At 39.9% G+C, this 21,161-nt stretch overlaps 1 protein-coding gene across 1 annotated transcript in view; it reads left to right on the forward strand.

Annotated features, from left to right (window-relative positions):
• LOC138107188 (spermatogenesis-associated protein 7 homolog) overlaps nucleotides 1–20,571 on the forward strand; it is a 40,980-nt gene extending 20,409 nt beyond the window's left edge. Inside the window, exons 5-11 of the mRNA XM_069008477.1 lie at nucleotides 4,076–4,197; nucleotides 5,490–5,992; nucleotides 6,085–6,145; nucleotides 7,368–7,432; nucleotides 8,039–8,110; nucleotides 10,519–10,576; nucleotides 20,146–20,571. Coding sequence (XP_068864578.1) covers nucleotides 4,076–4,197; nucleotides 5,490–5,992; nucleotides 6,085–6,145; nucleotides 7,368–7,432; nucleotides 8,039–8,110; nucleotides 10,519–10,576; nucleotides 20,146–20,271 — 1,007 coding nt within the window. The 3' untranslated portion in view covers nucleotides 20,272–20,571. The remainder of the gene's footprint in view (nucleotides 1–4,075; nucleotides 4,198–5,489; nucleotides 5,993–6,084; nucleotides 6,146–7,367; nucleotides 7,433–8,038; nucleotides 8,111–10,518; nucleotides 10,577–20,145) is intronic.
• Nucleotides 20,572–21,161: the final 590 nt, after the last annotated feature.

A 21,161-nucleotide genomic window follows, 5' to 3' on the forward strand; every position in this document is an offset into this window, starting at 1 on the left:
GTCCTAATTTCTTAGTCAAAATGCCATGCAGAACATGCAGAACAAAGCCAGGGAGCTTACGGAAGTCTTTTAAACCAGCACCTTTATCTCACTCAACTGCAATCAAAATCTCTCTTTTTCTCTTATCTAGCTAGCATGATTTTGTTTTTAGCCTTTTTGACTGGTGCTGCTCACATTATTTGCTTCAAATGAGTCTTGTAACAGCCTTTCAGTTGTTATGCTCAGGACTGATATCAGCCCAGAGTTCATTTACCACTTTTGCTCTTCTTTTTTCCCCACAGTCCTTTGAAACTTCCTCGTTGTTTCAAAAGTCATCAGGAATTAAACATCAGCCAACTGTTTTAAAACTCTTGGTAGGAATTAAACCAAAACTCCCACTCTGAGTCAAGAATGAAGGAATGAGCCAAGGTGTGGATTCTGTTTCTAACTATAATCACTGAGTTTTGTAACATCTGGTAAACAACTTAAGGGAAGCCTGTCCTGGCTTTATATCCCACGTTCATACTTGGGCCATAATGTTCTGTCTTAGACCCAAAAACAACTTTCTGCTTTAGGAGGCAGAAGTGCATGCACTCTAAGGTGTTTATCGACCCTTCTTCCTATTTAAGATAAAGATAAGTAGAACTAAAAGGCACTGGATTAAAAAAAAACCCCAGATTTATTTTATTTCCTTCAGATAAACCAATATTATCAGCTAAGCTGCTTCTACTATATTGGGTAAGTTTGTGCCCACTCATTTTGTACACAGGACTTCCACACAGCAGCAAAGGAAAGACAAGGTGTTTTATCAAATGGCAAGCAATGAGAACTGCCAGGAAAACAGAGTGGGAGCTATAGTATCTGATCTTCCTGTGGCTTACAGGGACCAGACTACAACCAAACCCCTTTTATTTTCTCTATTTTTGTCACATTGACAAGTATAGATACCAGTACAAGTCCCAGTGAAATTGTACTCTAGCACTGATAAATTAATGCCTGCCACAGTGGGTAGGACGATAAATTAGCAAGCAAATGAGCTTAAGAGAAAGGCTGTTGAATACATTTGCCTAAATAACTCCTGCTCTGGCCACACTACATGATTCTATTCCCTGGGAAGCAGTTCAGCCAGTTCTTAAACTCTTCAGCTAAGACATGAGAAGGCAAGGGAGGGCTAATTTTTGGCTTTCTAAAAGAAAAAGAAAAAAACCCCAAGCATCATGCCAAGTTTGCATATTATTTTCTTTTTTGTTCTTGCTCACTGCTGTTTTCAGAAAGCATTTGGAGAAAGGCAGAATGGGCAGGTGGTTGTTTTCTCCTACAGAGGAACTGGAGAGCAGGGCTCTCCAGGGCTGCAGACATGTCAGCAAACCAGGATGTGCTGCAGGATCCCTCAGTCAGCCTCACCTGGCTGTGGCATATACAAAACCCAACAGGTAAAACTATTAGGAAAGGGGAAGGAGAGTTGCTATGAGACATTCTGCCCAGGAACTTTTGCTAACTCCTCAAAACATAAAACTATAATGCACTGGAATAGGACTTATTTGAATAGGCTTGCTGCCATGTGGCATGTTTATAACCCGTATTTATAGTCAAAATATCAGTGAAATACTAGACAAAAGCTGTTTAAAACCTGTGGCTCTTTGACCTGGAACATTTTATTTTCTTGCCCTTGGCAAGGCTTGCTGAAGGCTCAGCCATGTCTTGGGCAGACAGTTGTTGTCCTGCCTCACCTGTGCCCAGACAGAGAGGAGTGGCATGGATGTCACTTTTCCCTGAGGCCTCCCAAGCCACTGGCACTGTCCTGAAAGAAACCTGGTACCCTGACTGGTGGCACTGGTGCACAGACACCACACAAGCTGCCTTGCCTGCTATTTTTCACATGACTGCAGAATGCAAAGTCTTTAATCAGAACGGGGGGGCTCCTTTGATTGGGCCCCGTGAAACCCAGATAAATGGGGAAGGTATTAATCTCTGCATGAGCGCGATTGAGCAAGTACATTTTGTTATTTGTTCCAGTGAGTTGTATAATCCTGCTTCCCAGTCATCCAAATAGGATTTAGCATTGTCAACATGTTTTTCGTAATAGGATGATGCTATGAATTCATGTCTGTGCAAGACTGGAAAGCCAGATTACATGCCTCAGGAGACTATATATTGGTCTGTCAGGGAAATCTGGTTTTTTTCAATGAAAAGGACACAGCCTTGAGGCCATCTTAGACTGTGTGATGGTGTGCCCCATATCAGACCCCTCACAAACTTTGGAAGAACCACCCATGTAGAGCAGTATCTAAGTGTTTTGTTTTGTTTTGTTTTTAAAAAAGTTTCAGCTGTTTCTTTTCTAACAGAAATAGTACATTAAGACTACCTAACACCCAGTAACCCTCCTGTTAATTCAGAAACATGCAATACTAAATACAGGTTGGTACATCTCCCCCTTCAGAAAGAGCATCTTTAGTAAGTGCTGCTTTGCCAGGTTTCAGGTGTTATTCTGTGACATTTTTACTGATATGCCCTGCAATTACACCCCTTCAGAGGAGGAGCTGTTGCTTCTCATTAGCAAAAAATTTGGAACATATTGTGAGCGTATGTTCTAGTCTCTTGCCACAATACCAGTGTAAGGGGACCCTGGGCTGATCATGAACCACTTGTGCATTTTGACAGGAATAAGATATTATTAATCAAAGCATCATCACACTACAGAAGTCACATTTCACCAGCCCTCCTGAAGCCTTTCTAGCTCTCTAAAATTACACGTTTGAGGAGCCTGTGCAGCTGGAGGGGAGGGAGCAGAACACATTTCTTTGCTGGCCTGCCTGGCATTGGCATGTGCTACCACGTGCCAGAGCTCCACAGGATGAGGAAATTCTGTCAGAGCTGCATTTTCAACTCAAAAGACCATATGCAGCTTGCAGGGCCTCAGTGAACCCCACTTCATTGATATTTTGTGTGTGAGTCCCTAGTTTCAGCTAGAACTGGGGGGGTGTTTTTTAAACATCATCTACAAAGAGAAATGTGTTGTTGCACATCAACATACCCTTTCTCTCAGAGCTGTGCATGGAAGGAACACAGAAGGTAAAAAGAGTTGAAAATTTTGGTCATGCATCGTTCCTGTTTGCATTGCTAATGGTAAGGTTCTGACAAAGGATAGTGAATTGTGAGAGGCTTTGCATTATACATTAATATGTCTCTGTGAGCTTCTATAGTCTTGGGTAACCCATGTCTGCTTCCTATCCCTGTGTTTTCTTATTATTATTGTATAATACTTAATATATAATATATTCCATGTTAAATTATATAATATGCTACATAGCAATAGTGATCAAAAGAATAAGTGTTCTTACTTCTACTCTCACTTGCATGCTTTCAGGAAGATTGGAAGGTCATGAAATCATAGAGTAGTTTGGGTTGAAGGGGATCTTAGAGACCCTCTACTTCCAATCCCCCTGCCATGGGCAGGGACACCTTGTACCAGATCAGGTTGCTCAAAGCCCCACCCCAGCTGGCCTTGGACTTTTCAGGAATGGGCCAGCCACAGCTCCTGTGCCAGTGCCAAAGGGCTGAGCCTGTTTGTGTTCATTTTGTGTGTGTGGGACTAGCAGAAGTATCACTCTACTCTTCTTTGCTCAGCCTGAGCTTGATGAGTGCAGAAAGAGGACTTTCTTGGCATTGCAGCCTGCACAGACCACAGTGGCAGCCTGATTGCTCACTCAGCTCTTAAGTACATAGACTTGAATTCTTACTTGACTGCCTCAGCTCTTCTGTTTTGACCTGCCTCACCTTCTATATAGGATAGGGGAAATGATGCACAGGGTGGGAACAAAATGTTACCATGCTCTCTTATCCCTCCAAGTGGCTCATTACTGACAGTGTGAGTGATGTAAAGGAGTCCTGGCTCACACTGATTTCAAATTCAGATGTGTGCTGAGCATGGAAGCAGCAAGAGCCAACTGTAAAAGGTAGAATGATGCCTTCTCTGTTTGCTACTTGGTATTAAGATGAGGAGACAGAATAATCTTTAGTGGCAAAAAAGGATGAAGAGTGATACTCTAGGACCTGAACATTGATTTAACAGGAACTTTCGTATTTACATGTACAGACAAAGACCAGCAGAAAAGAGACAGACTAATTCAAGCCCTTGAGAAATACAAGAAGGATCTTGTACATGGTCTTCCTGCCTCACCATTCAAGTCCAGAAGTGTTTCTCCAAGCCAGCAGAAGGTATGTGATGTTTGACAGCATAGGACCTGTCACAAAGGTGGCACTGAGCCACATGAAAAAGCCCATTTTCCCCTTAGTTAGCTGTGCTTTGTGGTGTGGGGAGTGCATGTAGCACAGCAGTTACAGGCAGGTTTGTTCAGTGTGGCTTTTTATAGTCTAGTCAAGCAGAGGTAATATTTGAGTCTCAGTTTTGCCACCTGGCAGTTGTCATCCCATTGAATTGTTTCTGTCCCTGCATGGCCTACGGTGAAAGGTATCCATGTTATGGCTGTGTGTATGTAACTAAAATATGTTCAAGAGAAAATATTTTCAAGAGAAAGAAATCCCAATATTTTTCTCTGTGTTCCCACACTTAACATTGTTTTACATTGTTCCCTGAATTTTAGAATGTTACTTTTTAGTAAAACCAAGACCCTAAAGTAATTAATCCTATTTCTACATATTCTGCCAGATACCAGAAACTGTACAATCTCATATTAATGTAAGTAGACCTGTTCTTCACCAAGTTCTGCCAGTGGACCTCATCTCAACAGACAAATTCTTGCAAAACATTTCATCCTACCATTGTCCAGAGTCTCTCTGGGGAAAAAAATTCCTAAGCAGACCATATTTAGATTGTAAAACCTTCTACAGTTTGAGAATCACATGGGTTTACCACTAGATTCTCAATGATATTGTTTACAAACATCATCCAGTTGAAATGTGCATTTTTTTGATTTGTAAAATCTTGTTCCCAGTGAGATGAACAGCAAAACAATAGGTTACAATTTCACCTGTGGTATTTGTGAGGAAAACACTGACTCTGTTTGACTTCAAACTCATGAGATGAAGCCGTGCTCACATGTGCACAGGCACACAAGGAGAGGGAGCAGAAGGTGCCATTGAAGAAGGACTGTGAGACTGCCATGGAGTCATCAATTCCGCAGGCGATAACGCGAAATGTCCAAGGCAGAAAAAAAGTCTCCTGTTCTCCCTCTGTGAGCCCTGGCAAGCAAAACGGGATTTCTGTAATTTCCCGACACTACTCATCATTAGAAACTTCAACTCAGTAAAGGAAGGGAAAGGAAATGAGGAAAAGGACTGGTTTATTAGCTCAAGCACAGTGGCAGGATGGCTTTACTTCTAACCGTGGTTCCCAGAACTGAACAAGTCATTTATACCACTTAAAAGCAATTGAGCCAGTTTGAAAACAGTTTCTTAAAATTCCTCCTGTGTGAGCTAATTTGTAGGAAATGGTGTCTTTAGCAAATTCTCGTGTAATTTTCCTATCAGTTTTGTTCTTTAACTTACAGACAAACTGGGCACTGTTGGAAAATGGTCACCCATTGTCTGGTCAGAGCAACTATCCCAGGACAAAGAGAGAGCAGCCCCTCTCTGTATCATGTCAGAAGTTCACTTCAAGGACTCTGATGCTGGCTGCTGCTGCAAGAAAGACTATCCCAAATACTGCTCCATGTGCTTTGTCTCAGACTCCAGTTCACAGACCTAATGCCCACAGATCATCTGCTTCACCACTCCTGCAGCCTCACATGACTTTGGGCAGTCGCAACAAGGAGAAGGCATTTCAAAACTCTGTTCATAAAACCTACTCTGGGGACCTCCTTGACAAACATGCAATTTACTTTACAGAAAAGAAGCAGTGTTTTACTCCTCGGGTCTTAAAGACGTCCCATCAACCTTTTCTTGTAAAATATAAATATTATAATCCTCCCTCCAGAAAAAGGAGCCCCTCCCTGGGCAGACCATCACTTAAATCAGCAGACATCAAAAACAAAAAGAGAGAAGGCTTGCACAGGTACTGACATCAATGCTAAAAGTAATGCAATTTTGTTTTCAAACATATCATTTGAATCATAACTGTTTCTCACTGTGCCTTTAATCTTTCAGATTTTTAGAGGATGCACATATGAGACCACATTCTGCTCACTTTTCTCAGCAGCCAGTTGAGGTTAGTGTACCCAGTGAAGAAAGAAAGAAAAAAGAAAAAAGGGCAGAAAATACTGCTCATACACAAAAGTTGTCCTGGTTACGTGGAAATGAAATGGATAATGGATTCAATGGCTTTGGGGAATATATGTTAAGAGCAAAACCAAAATATTCTACTATTTTATGAGAAGTGACTAAGGTTGCAATTGAGAAATCCAGTATGCAGGTCTGGATAGGGTCAACAGACATCTGTGAATAAAACAGGAACAGCTAAAGTGACTGGTCTCTCTGAGAAACACAAATGAGACCCTGTGTGATGTGGAAAACTGTGTCCCAACACAAATCTGCTCTTCTGAAAGCAGATCTCTTTCCTGCTTGACTGAACTCCTGCTTTTTTGATTGGTTTACAGCCTTTCATTCCAAATAGTGACTTGGAGCCCAGAAAGGTCCAGACAAAGTGCTATTCACTCAGTCTACTGTCACTACTGTAGAATGCCATGCAAGATTTTGCAGTTCATTAGTCATCTGGATTTTCAAGATGAATGATGGATTGATTTAGTGACTTTTATACACTGAAAAATAAGAGCTGCTCAGCAATAGCCAAAGCCATGCATGATAGAGAAGTTTTGTATAATTCCTTGGCACACATGCCCCTTTACAGAAGCCATGCTGAATTTCTACACATCTCAGCCAAGGAACCACAGGCATGACTTGTGATAGCCCTGTGCTTGATAGTACTATTTCAATCCTTGTTCCAACTACCAAAACCTTAATTTAACAATATTAGCAAGAGAAGCTCCTATTCTCATTTGATGATGCCACAGCAAAAGATAATTTTGATATCAATCTGATTTTCTAAGTCCTCTTTCAAAAACACAAATGTATTTTGCATGTCCTTCTAAAGAAATGCTGTTGTATTTGTATGGAATCTGCAAAGATTTTCAATTTTGACAGAAATTCTCGTTTTCTTTATAGCATTTGCATAATTTCTCTCAGGTTATACAAGCTGATTTCCATTTCTCTAACATGAATCTACCCAATAATATTACTTTTTCATTATTTACATGAGTGACTGACACCCAAGATGTTTATTTCACATGAGCTGGGATGTGATGTAGTTGTGATTTCGATACGTTATGAAATCAGATGATTTTCCCTGGTACTCTGAGTGAAAATACATAATGATAATACAAAGATGATTAAACAAATTCTTTACTTTTTTCTCCTTTTCCTTTTTGTGGCAGAACCATGAATTGTGGAGTCAGGATTCTGAAATGCCACTTTCTCCAGGATTACAGCTTGAAGAAGTGTAAGTCATATGTTTGTCCCTTTTCACTATTTCTAAGTTTCATGACAAAATATTAAAGCAGAAATCCAGTGGAAAATTGAAAACATGACACAAGAGCCTATTACCAATGGTTGCATACAGTGAGTAGAAGGATTCTATTGGGAATAAAGGATTCAGCTACTTGCTTGGGAAATGTGGGATCAGAAAGCTGGAAGAGCTTTTCTGGGTCATGTCCTCTTACCATAGGCAAGGTAAATATGTTAAGACTAATTAATAAAACAATATTAAAAGTAATTTATTTTCTGATACCTACACTTTGTTCATTGGAACCATTTTTAACTGATTATTCACAAAAGGCATAGATATTCTTAATTAATGAAATTAATGGATTAGAATATCTTGGGAGTTGATCAACAGAATTGTCAAAATCAGACATTTTAAAATTTATAAGCCTGAACAGTAAAAAAATGAAGACTAGTAAATAGATTTAGCACTTTTGTTTAGGTTGGCAAAAGTCTTTATTTGAGTTAGTTAAATTACTCTAAAACTGCTGCCTCTTTAGATGGTATCGTAAACCTTATTTGTATTCTGTGTATGTTAGATACTGACAGTTTTGTGTTTGTACAGAGAAGAAGAGTACCTTTGTTTTCTCCAGGATCTTACAAATGATATTTTGATTAGAAGTTGTTACCAAAAAGAGTAAGTGCTTTACTTTCATTCCTTTGAGTAACAAAATTTTGACACATCAGTATACATAATTGGTGGTTTTAATGAGAGCAAAGTGGAACTCTGATTCAGTTTAATTTGATGAATACTTTTGTGACTGCACTGTATGGGAGTCATGATTTAAACTGAGTACCTGAACAGAAAATATTCTCAGCCAGCCTCGTATTTCCCACTGACTTCTAGTAGAAATATGGAAATATCATATTCACTGGCCCTGTTCTCAGGCTCATTCCCTTCTACAGGATGGTGATGGATATTATTGTTACAACACTCATTCCAGTTCCCAGCCAAACTTGAGCTAGCAACCCATGGAGCTACAATGGGTCTTCCCTAGCAAAGTTCATCAGGGCAAGATTCTGTGTTGAGAGTTCTTCCTCCCTCCTATAAAAGCAAAATAAATAACTGCAATGATTGCATTCTTTAGGATATGTGAAGTCTCAAGTTAATGATTCACACATAAAGGTCAGAGCCAAACACATTCATGCTGATGGTGTCTAAATGCAGCAACCTTTTCTGGGCTCATGTTCTGTACATTCTAATAGTAATCTAGCACATTTCTAACATCTACTGAGCTGTGATAAACCACGTGTGTTTATAGCCCTGCTAAAAGTGACAACACTGTTTGCCCCTTTCTTATGCAATTTCTAACTGGGAGAAACTCTTTTTTGATAGAGGATTTTACTTTAAGGGTTAAGATCTTAAATGCTTTGATGCTAGAGAGGTGCCAACCCCCCAAAATCAATCCAGCTTAGCCTGACACCACGATATTTCTCTTTCAATTTAGAGGATTTAAGTTAAAATCCTTAAGCCCCTTTTAAAAGAAAACAAGTGGCCATTGGCACAAGTACTAGGTTTGTTTCCTGAGCAATCAGTTAAAGGTAATAGCTCCCCTCCTTTCTTCTGGGTATTTTGGTTTTCAGACAAACATAAGGCCCAAATTAGAAGTGAATTTTCTGGATACACTGGGAGGAACAGTAGCAGATTTGAAAGACACTAATTCATTTACATTGAAAAAAGGTCACCAAGTATGATGCCAGCCCATACATAGAGTTAAAGAAAAGATAAGGGCATGTCTGTGTGTTTGTGTCCCTGCTCAGGCCTGCAGGGTGAGAGGATTGCTCTGCTGGCTTTAGAGGGAGGTGGTTTAGATGCTGTGCACTCCTCCCTCAAAAATAAAATGTACTAAAATTATGTGAAAAATAATCCATTGTGTTCTCAGGTTGTTTCTAATAACAGAACTTAATTTCTCTAACTGAAGAAAAGTGAACAATCAATAATATCCTTCCATTTTTAATCAGAAGATGAATTTCTAAATAGGTTTTGTGTCTAACTAGGAAAGAAATACAACTAGGGGCCTTAGCTACCCTGCTGCTACAGGAATTACATGATGGACACATTTTAAAGTCTCCATTTATTTAGGCCAGTATTCTACAGATAAAATCATGAATGCCCTCCCAATTCTATATACAGTATAAAACCAAATTCTAATATATAGTCTAAAACCAAACTAGCTCTGATGAGCCCTCCAGCTCATTGCAGATATTGCTGAAAATGCAACCATTGGGTTAGATTTAATTGAGTTATGATTGCAGAACCTGGAGACCTAATTTCCCTAGTCAGGTACGTCTTTATTTTTACCATTTCACACATCTTTTGCTCATAGCTGATCATGGCTATAAAAAAAATTACTGAGAGAACTTTCTAAAGACATCTCCCTTTCCCTAGTACACTTATTAACCAAACCATGAGCGTGGAAGTCCAACCTTCAGTGTTTCCCTTAGAAGTTACTGAAAAGGAGACCTAAGAGCAAAGAGATCGTGCAAATGACCTTCAGAATCTAAAAAGTGCTGGCTAGAGGCAGTTCCAAAGCCCTCTTTAAGTAGCACCATATCCTGGACAAAGGAAAAAGAGCTATAAATGAATCTAGGAGGCTGCTCTCAGTACTGCCCAGCAGCCCAGTACCCGCAGCATTTTCACCTAGTCGATGTGGTGGGACAGAACTTGGCAATAGCAAGGGAGACTTAGGCCCCACCAAAACACAGGGGGGGATTACTGCATTGTGATGGGCAGCACCAGTACTCCTGTATTTTTATTAAAAATGGAAGGAAAAATTGGAATTACATATATGAAAGTCTTTCCCTAACACAGTTCCTGCCAAACAGCAGGCACTTGGGATGAGAATAACCAAAAACCTTAAAATGTTTAAGATTTTAGTTTTTAAATCCACTTACAGGCAGATGGGGAGGGGATGGAGCAAAAGTGGAAAGTTGGGATGGTGTGATCTGAAAAACAGGCTGAGTAGTTATTTTTCATTTTGAAAGTATATGGACCTTGAACAGTTGAGGTTTTTTGCACTGATGTTCCTTTTTCTTTTTTTTAAGGGCATTAGAAGATGTATTTCAAATGCACATTAAAAGTAAGAGGCATAACCTTGATGAGGTGAGCAAAAGACATCTAATATTAAATATTCTGTCACCTCCAGTGGAAATGCTGTACATCAAGGGAGAGCAACAATTTATGGCAGATTGATGAGCATGCAATTTTAATAAAAAGCAAGGAGAAAGTCCCTCTACCAAAGCAGCAGTAAGGGTGTTTTCCATGGAGGGCTGGTTTTCTGTACATTTTTGTATCTTGCTCTAATAATGTTTCTAAAAGATAAATAATGTAGTTAACATGCAGAATGACTTTAATTACATAAAACCTGTTCACTAAGAATGTTTGCTGCTGCACTTTTTTGCTGTGACTGCTATTTTCTGGAGTAGACCAGCAAAATACACTTGGATGCTGTGACTAGATCCAGTAAGAAGACTTTGTGTTTTAATAGCTTGCATTTAGGAGTTTGGTCACCAGAGCAGAATGTAAAACTCTAAGTCCAGCATTAAGGTGGTGTCTGCAGGTAGTGTCTGCTGAGAATTATACACCTCAAAATGCTTATCTGGACATCTCCCACGCTGAGAGGGAAGGGGCCTGTGGAGAGACAATAGGAAATGCCAGGCACAAATACATGGCCACAGTCCTGTCTCTCCTGTCTGCAAGTCTGGCACCTTATCTAGGATGAGCAAAAGCACATTTCCCTGTGCTAATCCAGGGTTTAAAGGCCTCTGCTGAGAGCAGGGCTTATAACTGCCCTTTGAAAAAATTGAAAAGAAGACACTGTTTTCCTTTGAAAAGTCATTTGCAGAGGAAGTGGCATTAGTGGTGTTGCCATTGTCTTTGCTGTTATCCCAGACTGGTTGAAGCATTTGCCCATGAAACGGGGAAGGCAGACTCCAAAGGCTGAGAAGACCCAAGTCCAACACCTCATAAGCAGACTCAGGTGGGAACATTTCTGAGGAAATGGCAGAGTGTGGTTTTTAAACAAGCTACCTTGGTTTGTTTCTGCAAATTTGTAACCATTTAGAATTATACTTCCTTCAAGACTAGGCATGTGGGAGTTGCACACATGATTTGCACATTGAATAAACAACAATCAAAGGAATTATAAAAATAATTAGAATGCAGAATGTTATTTTGTCTTTCAAAGTGCTACAATTAGAGAGGTGGTGTTTTGGTAACTGTTTAGTTGCTGGACTGACAGGCAGTAGGTGGAAAAAGTGTTTAAGGAATTATCTGAGTTGAAATTAGTGAAATTTAGTTAGTTTTGTGGGAAAAAAAATTAGCAGCTGCACCTCAGTTTGAGAGGATATTTATTTTACATCTGACTAGAGGATGCTGAGCATATTTGTACGGTCAACTGTTGCCTTAGAGATAGAGCTGAGGAACCTTTAACAGGAAACTGAAGGTAGATGATTGCTTCCAGAAGGATGAGTTTGCAAGCAGTAGCAGATTTCTGCTAAGTCCCACTGTAACATGTTTGATGTCTAGGAACACATTGTTCTGCACCTGAGTAGAGCTTAAGCCTGGTATCTTCCCCTTCAAAGATACAGACTAAAGATTTTAAAGAAATTCAGAAAAAAGGAATAAAATTGGCCAAGAACCGATTTAAAGATTAGTGTTAATCACATATTTGCATGTTTAGCCATGCATCAATGAAAGGAAAAGGAACCAAACTGCCTCTGTATAATAGAAGAACACAGCTGCCACAGGAGAAAGAAGTGTTCTTTGGAAAGGTTAAACAAGAAGTGTAAGTAGAACTTACACCAAGAGAAGCTTGTAAGCAGTGACATATATTAGACCAGGCACAGTTCCCACAAGAAAAGTAATGGAAGCTGAATCACTGTGAGGCTTTTAAATGCCAAGTGAATTGGGCAGTGGATGGAAATGAATTCCATAGCTAGTGGACTTTTGTCCTGCAAAAGTATATTTTTCTCTTTTATTTTGATGTTTTCAAATCAAATTGTTTTTATTTCCTATCACTGCTTTCTGGCCCAGACAGACAAAATAAGAAGATGGAAACACAGGTCTTTGAAACACAGGTCTCTTTTTCACCCATATTGGATACCGGCCAAATTGTTATTTGGGTACTTCCTTCTCTGGGATCTGCTCTTCTGTGTATTTGCTATCCAAAACCAACACATCCCTCTCCAAGTTCCTGCTGGCATTTGCTCCAGGACAATGTCTGAGATCTGTTCCCTGAAACAACCTCACTTAGGTCTACTGCTAGTTAAACATCATGAGGATGCTTAAACCCACCCAAATGTGTTGCCTAACCCACCATTAGTGTTTGTCCACACACCATATCCAAGCAATTCTCACCACTTACTAGGGAATTCATGTCTCTAGTACCTGCAGCCTCTCCTCCAGCTTTGAGAAAAAGAGTAGTACCATTACTCTTCCAGGGAGAAGGTCACACACTCCACGGGATGTTATGTGGGGACTGAAGGAAAGAAGAATGCAATTAGTTGCCTAAATCTGTTAAGAAACAGATAACTGCAGAGCAGGGAAGAAGAGAGTGGACAAAAATATAGGAAACATGTGGAGTAAAGAAAGTGTCTCAACGACAAAAGCCTTTAGAAATTACTATCATCTTCACCTTTGGTGCTATTCTCTACATGCCTGAATGGCACAGTTATTGCTGTAAAGGGGCCACAGAGGGCACTTCCACCAAGGTAATTTTCAATTTGATTCATCAAGGTATGTCAGATGAGCAATATATTTTTTTTTTCTTTAGGACATGCAATTTCAAATAGCATGCCCAGGAGAGAAAGCATGCACCAGTCCTTCCACCAAAATTTATTTCTGCTGTTCACACTGTTTCACTGCCTCTGCAGACTGCATTCAGTGGTCTGCTTAGGAGTCTTCAGCTGAGGGCTTGTTTCACCTGCCCAGCCCAGGATATTCAAATATTCTTTTCTGGTTTAGAATGACTGTATTTTTTTTTTTTTTCTACCACACAAATTAGGAAACAGAAGAGTTTTTCCAACAAATTTTCACAGAGGAAACAGGTTCCCCCATTTTCTGTAGTAATGAAATGGTCTCTACTCAGGAAAGCGTGTAAAAATTGTGAATTTTCATCTAGCCACTTGCTCAAATCCAGCATCAGACAGTTTTATACCTTTAGAAGTGCAAGGATGACATATTGGCTGCAGAACCTGATCCATACTTAGATACGTTTTGAGAAGCCATAATTCCATAAAAAATATTTCCTTTAGAAAGAAATAAACGCTGGTCCTTGCTAAGAGGTACAAGTAAAAGGGTGGCTCATATATTCCAGGAAAGTGCAAAACGTGTCTCCTGGGCTTGAAATAGCCACTGGAATGGGTCTGTAAGTGCATCATTTCAGGAAATTGATGGGAAACCAACACAGTACCTGCAGGGGTGAGGGATGCAGTGCCCATCAGTCTTCCAACGGGCAAACTGTTCCAAGTAACTTATTTCTGGGAATTTTGTCATATAAAGCCAAAAGCTTCTGAAGATACAAAGTAATACCTTACACTTGGTTTATGCCTTTGCTTTTAGGAGGATCATAAAGTGTTCATTTTCAAAAAAAGACAGTGTAATGACACCAAAAGCTTTATCTCAGATGAGGGCAAGAAGGAAGACATCTGATAAATGGCACCCAGCAGTGTTACCAAACATTTCAGAACAGGAACATAGAACAGCACAGGCAACTGCACACCACAGTGGTGTGGAAGCTGAAAAGCCTTTTTTTTCAACCAAATAAAATAATTTCATTTGATTACTGTGCAAGTATGGCCTCAGTGATAAGACCTGGCAGAAAGTGTCATAGGGTCTTTCACAGCCATTAGCGAAAAGGTCTATTTTTACATTTCTAAGGCAAAAAAATCCCCTCTTTTTGTTGTACCACACCCCAGCACTATCTTGAGTCACACTGGAGCAGACACAGGAGAAAGCAACTCTGCTTAATCCCTGGCACTATCTCCTGCGTGTTCTTTGCCCTTCCCTTCTCCAAGTGCCATACCCTTTCTACTTTGCCCATCATGCCTCATGGGATTGCCTAAGGAGGAGACACATCACAAATGACTGTGGTTTGGGATGCTAATGCAATAATTAGTGGCTTAATCATCAAAGTGAATAAGCAACTTACCAACAGTCCCTTTCAGCCCTGTGCACTGTTACCATTTAAATACAGCATTTTGTAATGGACCATAATTAGATACTGCACATGGGAAAGTTTATAAAGTAAACCAGTAAAAATGAAAATGATTGCTCTGAGATGAGCACAGGACCCAAGTTTATTCTTCTCACAACAGAAAATGTCAGTGATCCAGTATGTGGAAACTTTCTTCCAAACCAGTACTGACCCAGTGGCCCCATCACAGGCAGAAGGGGAAATGTCCTGTGAAACAAGTTCTCTTACCCATGTGACTTAAAGTAGGATATTCTATCTTGGCAAAGTTTTAGAAATTCCAGCATGAATAGTTTAATTTCAATTTCTTAAATTTCTTCTGAAGTTTCAACTGGATGTATTAATTTCACTGCCTGCTCTGGCTGTTTATACAGTAGAGCTCATCCCATTTCACATGCACATTCAATGGTGTGCCTGCCGTGGCAAATACCCTTTTCTTCAAGTTGCCTATGTAAACCAGAGTTTCCAAACATGAAGACAACTGGAAAACTGGACAAGTACAATACAAATATGATCCATCCTACTACCAGAGGACACGTGTAGAGTAGATTCTTCACACCTGCATTGGTTACTTTGGCCACTGAAATCAAGCCTAACCCAGACCATGATTTAGTTATAGGTCACCAAGCTTCAAAATGAGATCTAGAGGGGAAACTCTCATAGTTATAACATGCTTCACTCACCTAGTTAAACACAGGATCCAATCTGCTGGCTCAGCACTGTGCAGGCCTGGCCACAAACTCTCATACTTTTCAGCCTTCCAAAGCCTTGGCTGCTATACTGGGTTTTTCCCTTTTGTTGAAGGTTCACTTTAGCAGTCAAGTCAGCAAAACGGAACACAGAAGATACAAAATTACCTTCTAATATTTACAAATAGCAGCCTTGCAGGTAGGTTTGAACAACTTTTATATTAGTTCAGAAATTTTTGTATGAATTGCTCTAGAGCAATTCATGGAAGAGGTTTTAAAGTTGCTCTTTTCACTTTCTTGTGTATTTCTTAAAGTCTATCATAAGACATTACGGGCATAAATGTCTCAAAAGAAAAAGTGCTGAAAACTGCAAATCTCATCAGTCAGTTTGACAAAGCATGTGCATGGAGAAATCCACTGGATCCCTATCACAAGGAGTTTGCTCCATATTTTCTGAACACTAATATTCTGAGCTACAAAAAGGACTTCTTTTGCAGCACTGGACATTATGTGTTTCCAGCTCATGGAGAGTGTCCATTATCTTTAATATGTTCCAACAGAACAACTAATTTTCTGTTAAAGTGCTCAAGATTGAATGCATGTTGTAATGATCTTCAAACTGAACCAGAGTTTTAAAACTTCCCCACTAAGTTCCTCAGAGTCTGCCCATCCTTTTTCCTTTTCTATGTGACAGCTTCCAAACTCCATTCCATGACATGAATACCCACAGATCTTCCTCCACAGAACAAAGAGGCCATCATGATTATCATCTCTTAATAGAGCAAAGTTCAGTGAGGGTGCTCTAGGAATCCTAACCGATTAACCCATAAACCATTTTCCCCTTGATTCATTCTAGTGATACTAATAGTTTTCTCAGTCTTGAGCAAGTCAAACCACACTGGTCAGGTGCTCTCAGTCTATTCTGCAGTCATCTGCCATTCAGAATCTACTCTTGTACTTTCCAAGATAGGTGAACTGTTTGCTTACTAACTACCTGCAATCAAGACTGCTGACTGTGTATTTCACCACCATTCTCCCTTCTCCCAGTACGATTATACTGCATCACTGATGTATTTAACTCCAATGGTCTTGGCTCTTATAAGGCTGAAATAGAGAAACACATGGGGTTGCAACAAAGTATTTTAAAAAGCATCTGTTTTGCTCCAATGAATTCTGGCTATTCAAGCTGGTGTCTTATCCTATGAGGAACCTTTGCACATGGTAGGCATAACCTTAGATTACATGCAGTCCCAAGCTATGATGTAGCAATCTCCCGCATTGTTCTCACACAGAAAAGATAAATTTGCTTCTACTTTATGCAATGTGTTCCATGGAGTTCTACTCCATGGGAGCTTCCTGCAGGCAAGGCACTTCCCATTGAAGACGCCCCACCAAAAGAGGGGGGATAAAGGTGAGAGCCAAGTGCTTTCTAGCAGTCAGCTGCACTGCAGGTACCCTAAAGACAACCCTGTGAAGGCACGGAAGTACCACAGATGATGCTCAGGCCCTGCTCATGCTGCAACAGCTGTGACCTGGAAAAGAGGTGCTTGTTTCCAGCTTTTTCTGGTATTTAGTGTAGATGGAAACTGCATCTTCCAGAATGGGATTTTCCAGCAGAATTTAGCTAAAAGATAGATGATCTGGACTGCAAAATTTCTTGCACATGGAAGACAAAGTTTCTGGGACTACTTGAGTGAGCTAGAGGAAATAAATGAACGAGGTAGTGGGGACAAAAGTGAAACACCTACTTAACTGAAACCTCATTTCAGTAGTTTTCTCCAGTTAATTAAGTATTGAGGAAAATGGATGCAGAAAGTACATTTTAAAGCAATCAAGTACTGCCAGAAATCAAACCAGCAATTTGAAAAGAGAACAACACTGCTCTCTGGCATCTGACAAAATAAGATATTTGACAGGGAACAATATGTGCAGTACTGGTTAATTGGGAGGCGAGGAGAAGAATAATCATAGCTGCATTACTGAATTTATAGAAGTGTCTCCAGTGTACCACAGGGACGATGCGAATTTGTGGAATCCTCCTGCCTGCTACAGCAAGCCAGCAATCACTTACATTCCCATCAACATTTTTTTCAATGTACCCTAGACAGCAATGCAGAAATAGCAACTGTGGTGGTTGAGCCCAGGAGAATTGCCTTTAAAACGACTGTAAAATCCCCCAGTTCCCTCTGCTGATGAAGAGATACTGGATAATAAACAAGTGGGGAAGAATTAACACTTGGTCTCCTTTGTTAGAGCTCATAAGAGCCGGGGGCAACGCTTTCCCAGGTATCTGGGTATGGAATATGGCTATTCCAGCAGCAGTCCTAAAACAGGACTGTATGTTTTTTCAAAGCATCAGCTTTAGAGCAAAGACAAGGCTTTAGTTTCCCCATCTTTTAGTTCTAAGCTGTAGCCGAACACCATGTGAACTTAACCCATAAACTCAGCTACATTTTGGAAGCTCTGGCAGAGCATTCAAGGCTATATTTTCTTCCCTGCACTGACCTTTCATTTTTTAACATGTCATTTTAAGCACATTAAAATGATGCTTTCAACACAAGAGTGCTGCTTTGTCAAAGAAGTCAGCAGTGGGGATGGAGACACCTAAACAAGCCAATCATTTGGTACCCTTCTGACTCACGCTTAAAACAGTGTAAGGGGATGTGCACTTAATGGGAGATTCTTATTTAGATTCTTTTATATAAACCAATACTTTCATGTGTAACTGCCTGTGTCAGCAATACATTTGTTGACTTGAAGATAACATCAGGAGCCAGACACCAAACACTTCGATAAAAAGAGAAGAAAAAGAGCAGCTAACCAAGTTAAAGAAGCAGCTAAGCAAGTAGGAGATCCAGGAATCACAAAATAGATTCTTTCCTCTGTAATCGCTCGTAGGAAATTGAAGAGAAAGAAAAATCCCATAGGATGAAGTATCAGTCTTCTCCATTACTACTTTTAGCCTCCATGATCAGAATCTAAGATAATTACGTTAGTCCAAAGTTAAGGTAATCCAAACTATGCTCCCCTCAGAAAAACTAAAATCTTCAATCCCTCAGTGCCAGGCAGTGCCTAAAACCACATATAAGTTTAAATATCAACAACAGTGCTGAAAACAGGGTATTTTTCAACTTGGGGTCAAAAGAATACAAAACACTTCCCTTTCTTTATACTGGAAAAAAAAAATCAAAGCAGGCCCTAACCACAGTTAATAACTTCCAACTTCCCATTTTGCCTCTAAAAGAAGAAAAAAATCAGTAGTCAGATGTGGATACACAGTCTTCATGAAAAAGTCAATCTTCCTTCACAAGATCAAATGTATTTACACTGCATTTTATGTGGTACTCAGCAGGCCACTTAAATAAAGGAGCCCTGAAATAAAGGAACCTCTGTATCCAGCACAGAGCAGATTCTCACTGAGCTTCCATCTGTTTAATTTATGAAGCAGAGTAGCAGAAAAGCAAAATACAAAGAGCTGCTGATTTTTCTATGCACCCATCAGACCTTTCACTGAAATATTTCAACAGCTGTATTGTCAACAGAGATCATGATTTGTCTGCTGTTAAAAAAGCTTCCAGGAATAAAACCATGCAAAAAGCCAAACAGATTTAGCTATTTTATAGCTACATCCTGTTTTCCTTTGTTCCACAGAGTTTCTGAACTCTACACTAAAATAAGTGCTCGGGTGTGCATATAAGTGTGTCAGAGAACATACACACACACACATATATATAATATTTATATTATATATATACAGAGATAATCTCCATACACACACACACATATATAATATATATATTATATATATACAGAGATAATCTCCTATCTCATGTCCCTGGAGCTATAGACAGACTAGTCCATATATCAAGCAAACCTACAACATTGCCTTTGAATACTACTGCACTGTGTTTTCACCACAGTCCACCTTGCGTTCAGTTGTCAACATCATTAAGAAGTTCAAATAGCTGTTTTCAATTGCTGTTTTCTGCAGAAAATGACCCTCAGCCTTTTGTAATTTATGGCTATTTATGACAAGATAGCAGAAGCAGAGGGAGGTGGAATCATTTTAAGGGTTAGACAGCTGAAGTCTTGAACAGAAAGAACAAGGATCAGGCACCTGAAACTAGTTCTGGGACAAATCTGGAGTGTACTCCAGCACCTGGGCCATGGAGTGGCACTGTTTTTTTTTGTTTACCTTGTTCAGCAATGTTACCCTATGTAAAAGGAACTTGTTTGTCATGTGCTGTACAGAGAAGATCCCCACAGGAGCGTGTTGCTCTTTTCTGTCATCACATTCAAGGTTTTAGGGCACTATCGCTCTATTGTCCAATACACACTTCTGAGACCAGACACATTTGGATTCATTACTGCTCCTCCTGGTATTTTTCTTTCTGTTTGGAAGTGTATTAATTTGCATCAACTGTAGGGCACACCAGCAAAATTAGCTGGTGAGTGAGAGTGTGATTCTTCTTTCAGCTCCATCTCTCCCTCCCACCGGCCATCACTGGAAGGGCAGACTGTTCCAAGTGGTCCCGCTGTGAGCCAGCAAATTTAGAAATGGCAGCACTGCCCCCAAGGGTGGAGCTGCAGGGCAGTGCAGAGAACTCCTGATCTCCTCTGCAGCCAAGTGGGCTCCACAAGTCCAGGCAGGATCTGACCTGGGAACATTTTAAATTCTGACGCCTGAGATATCAGTTCAAACATTGGCCCATAATAATAATAATAATAATAATAATAATCCTGAGCAGCAAACAAACAAATCTCCTTTTATGTTTTTCTTTCATTACTAGGTAAAAATGAGAAGAATAGTTCAAAGTCTGAAGGAAGAGCTGAACATCACAAACCACCCAGACCCTTCCATCAGCTGTGGGGGAACATGGCAGAAGGACGCCAGCATGCCTTCAACATGCTTTTAACTTACAACTTGGGGCATTTCAGGGAGCGTGCAAAACCACTTGGGACAGCAAACTACATTTTACACCAATTACAATGTAAACCTTGGGTAAAACAGGAAAGTCAAGAAGAGATCCAGCTAATGCATCTTCCTGTGATGTAACACAGTATCACTATGGCAACAAGCAGGTTAGCATGCTAAGAGCAATAGCAGAGCACCAAAGACATTTTTACAGGGACTTTCACAATCAGAAGAGAAAGCCACATACAAGTATCCTTCCATTCATTACAGAGAGCTGACAAAATACATCCTATGCAATAATACTAGGAAACCTGATGAAGCACTTTTTCTTCCTCTGCATGCTTGATATACAGATAGGTTGGAAATTATGTTCCTGATACAGCTTCCCTATGTGAATTGTGACCTGAAGTCTCATCAGTTTGCAACAGAACGTAGAATATTAAGTCCCACTTTGAAGAGATTTAGGCATTAATCTGTCTTTAAATCTTAACCTACGTCAAAAAGCTGAGATTACCCAGTACTCCAACACATACTAGTTGCTAAAAAACCTAGTCATTGTAACCTTTCAAAATGCAAGCATTTTACATTAATACAATCTAAAGGCTTATAAAATACAAATGCGGCCAAGTAGGAAAATATGTAACAACCGAAGTCTCAGTGCTTTCTTTTACTGATGATAGTCACTTCTTTCATTATAGCGTAGTTGTTCAAACTTGTCTGGTTAAGATTAGACAGCTTTCTAAAGATAGATGTTTTTTCCACACTCTTCTCCAAGTGGGACACTTTTCAAGGCATCAGATTAAAATAGAAAAACAACAGTTTTGTTTGGGTTTTTTCTATTGTCGGCTACCAAAGCCTCTTCATACCCATGCTTCTACCTCAAGAGACTTA

The sequence above is a fragment of the Aphelocoma coerulescens genome, chromosome 3 (genome assembly GCF_041296385.1).
Source record: "Aphelocoma coerulescens isolate FSJ_1873_10779 chromosome 3, UR_Acoe_1.0, whole genome shotgun sequence".
Classification (NCBI taxonomy): Eukaryota; Metazoa; Chordata; class Aves; order Passeriformes; family Corvidae; genus Aphelocoma; species Aphelocoma coerulescens.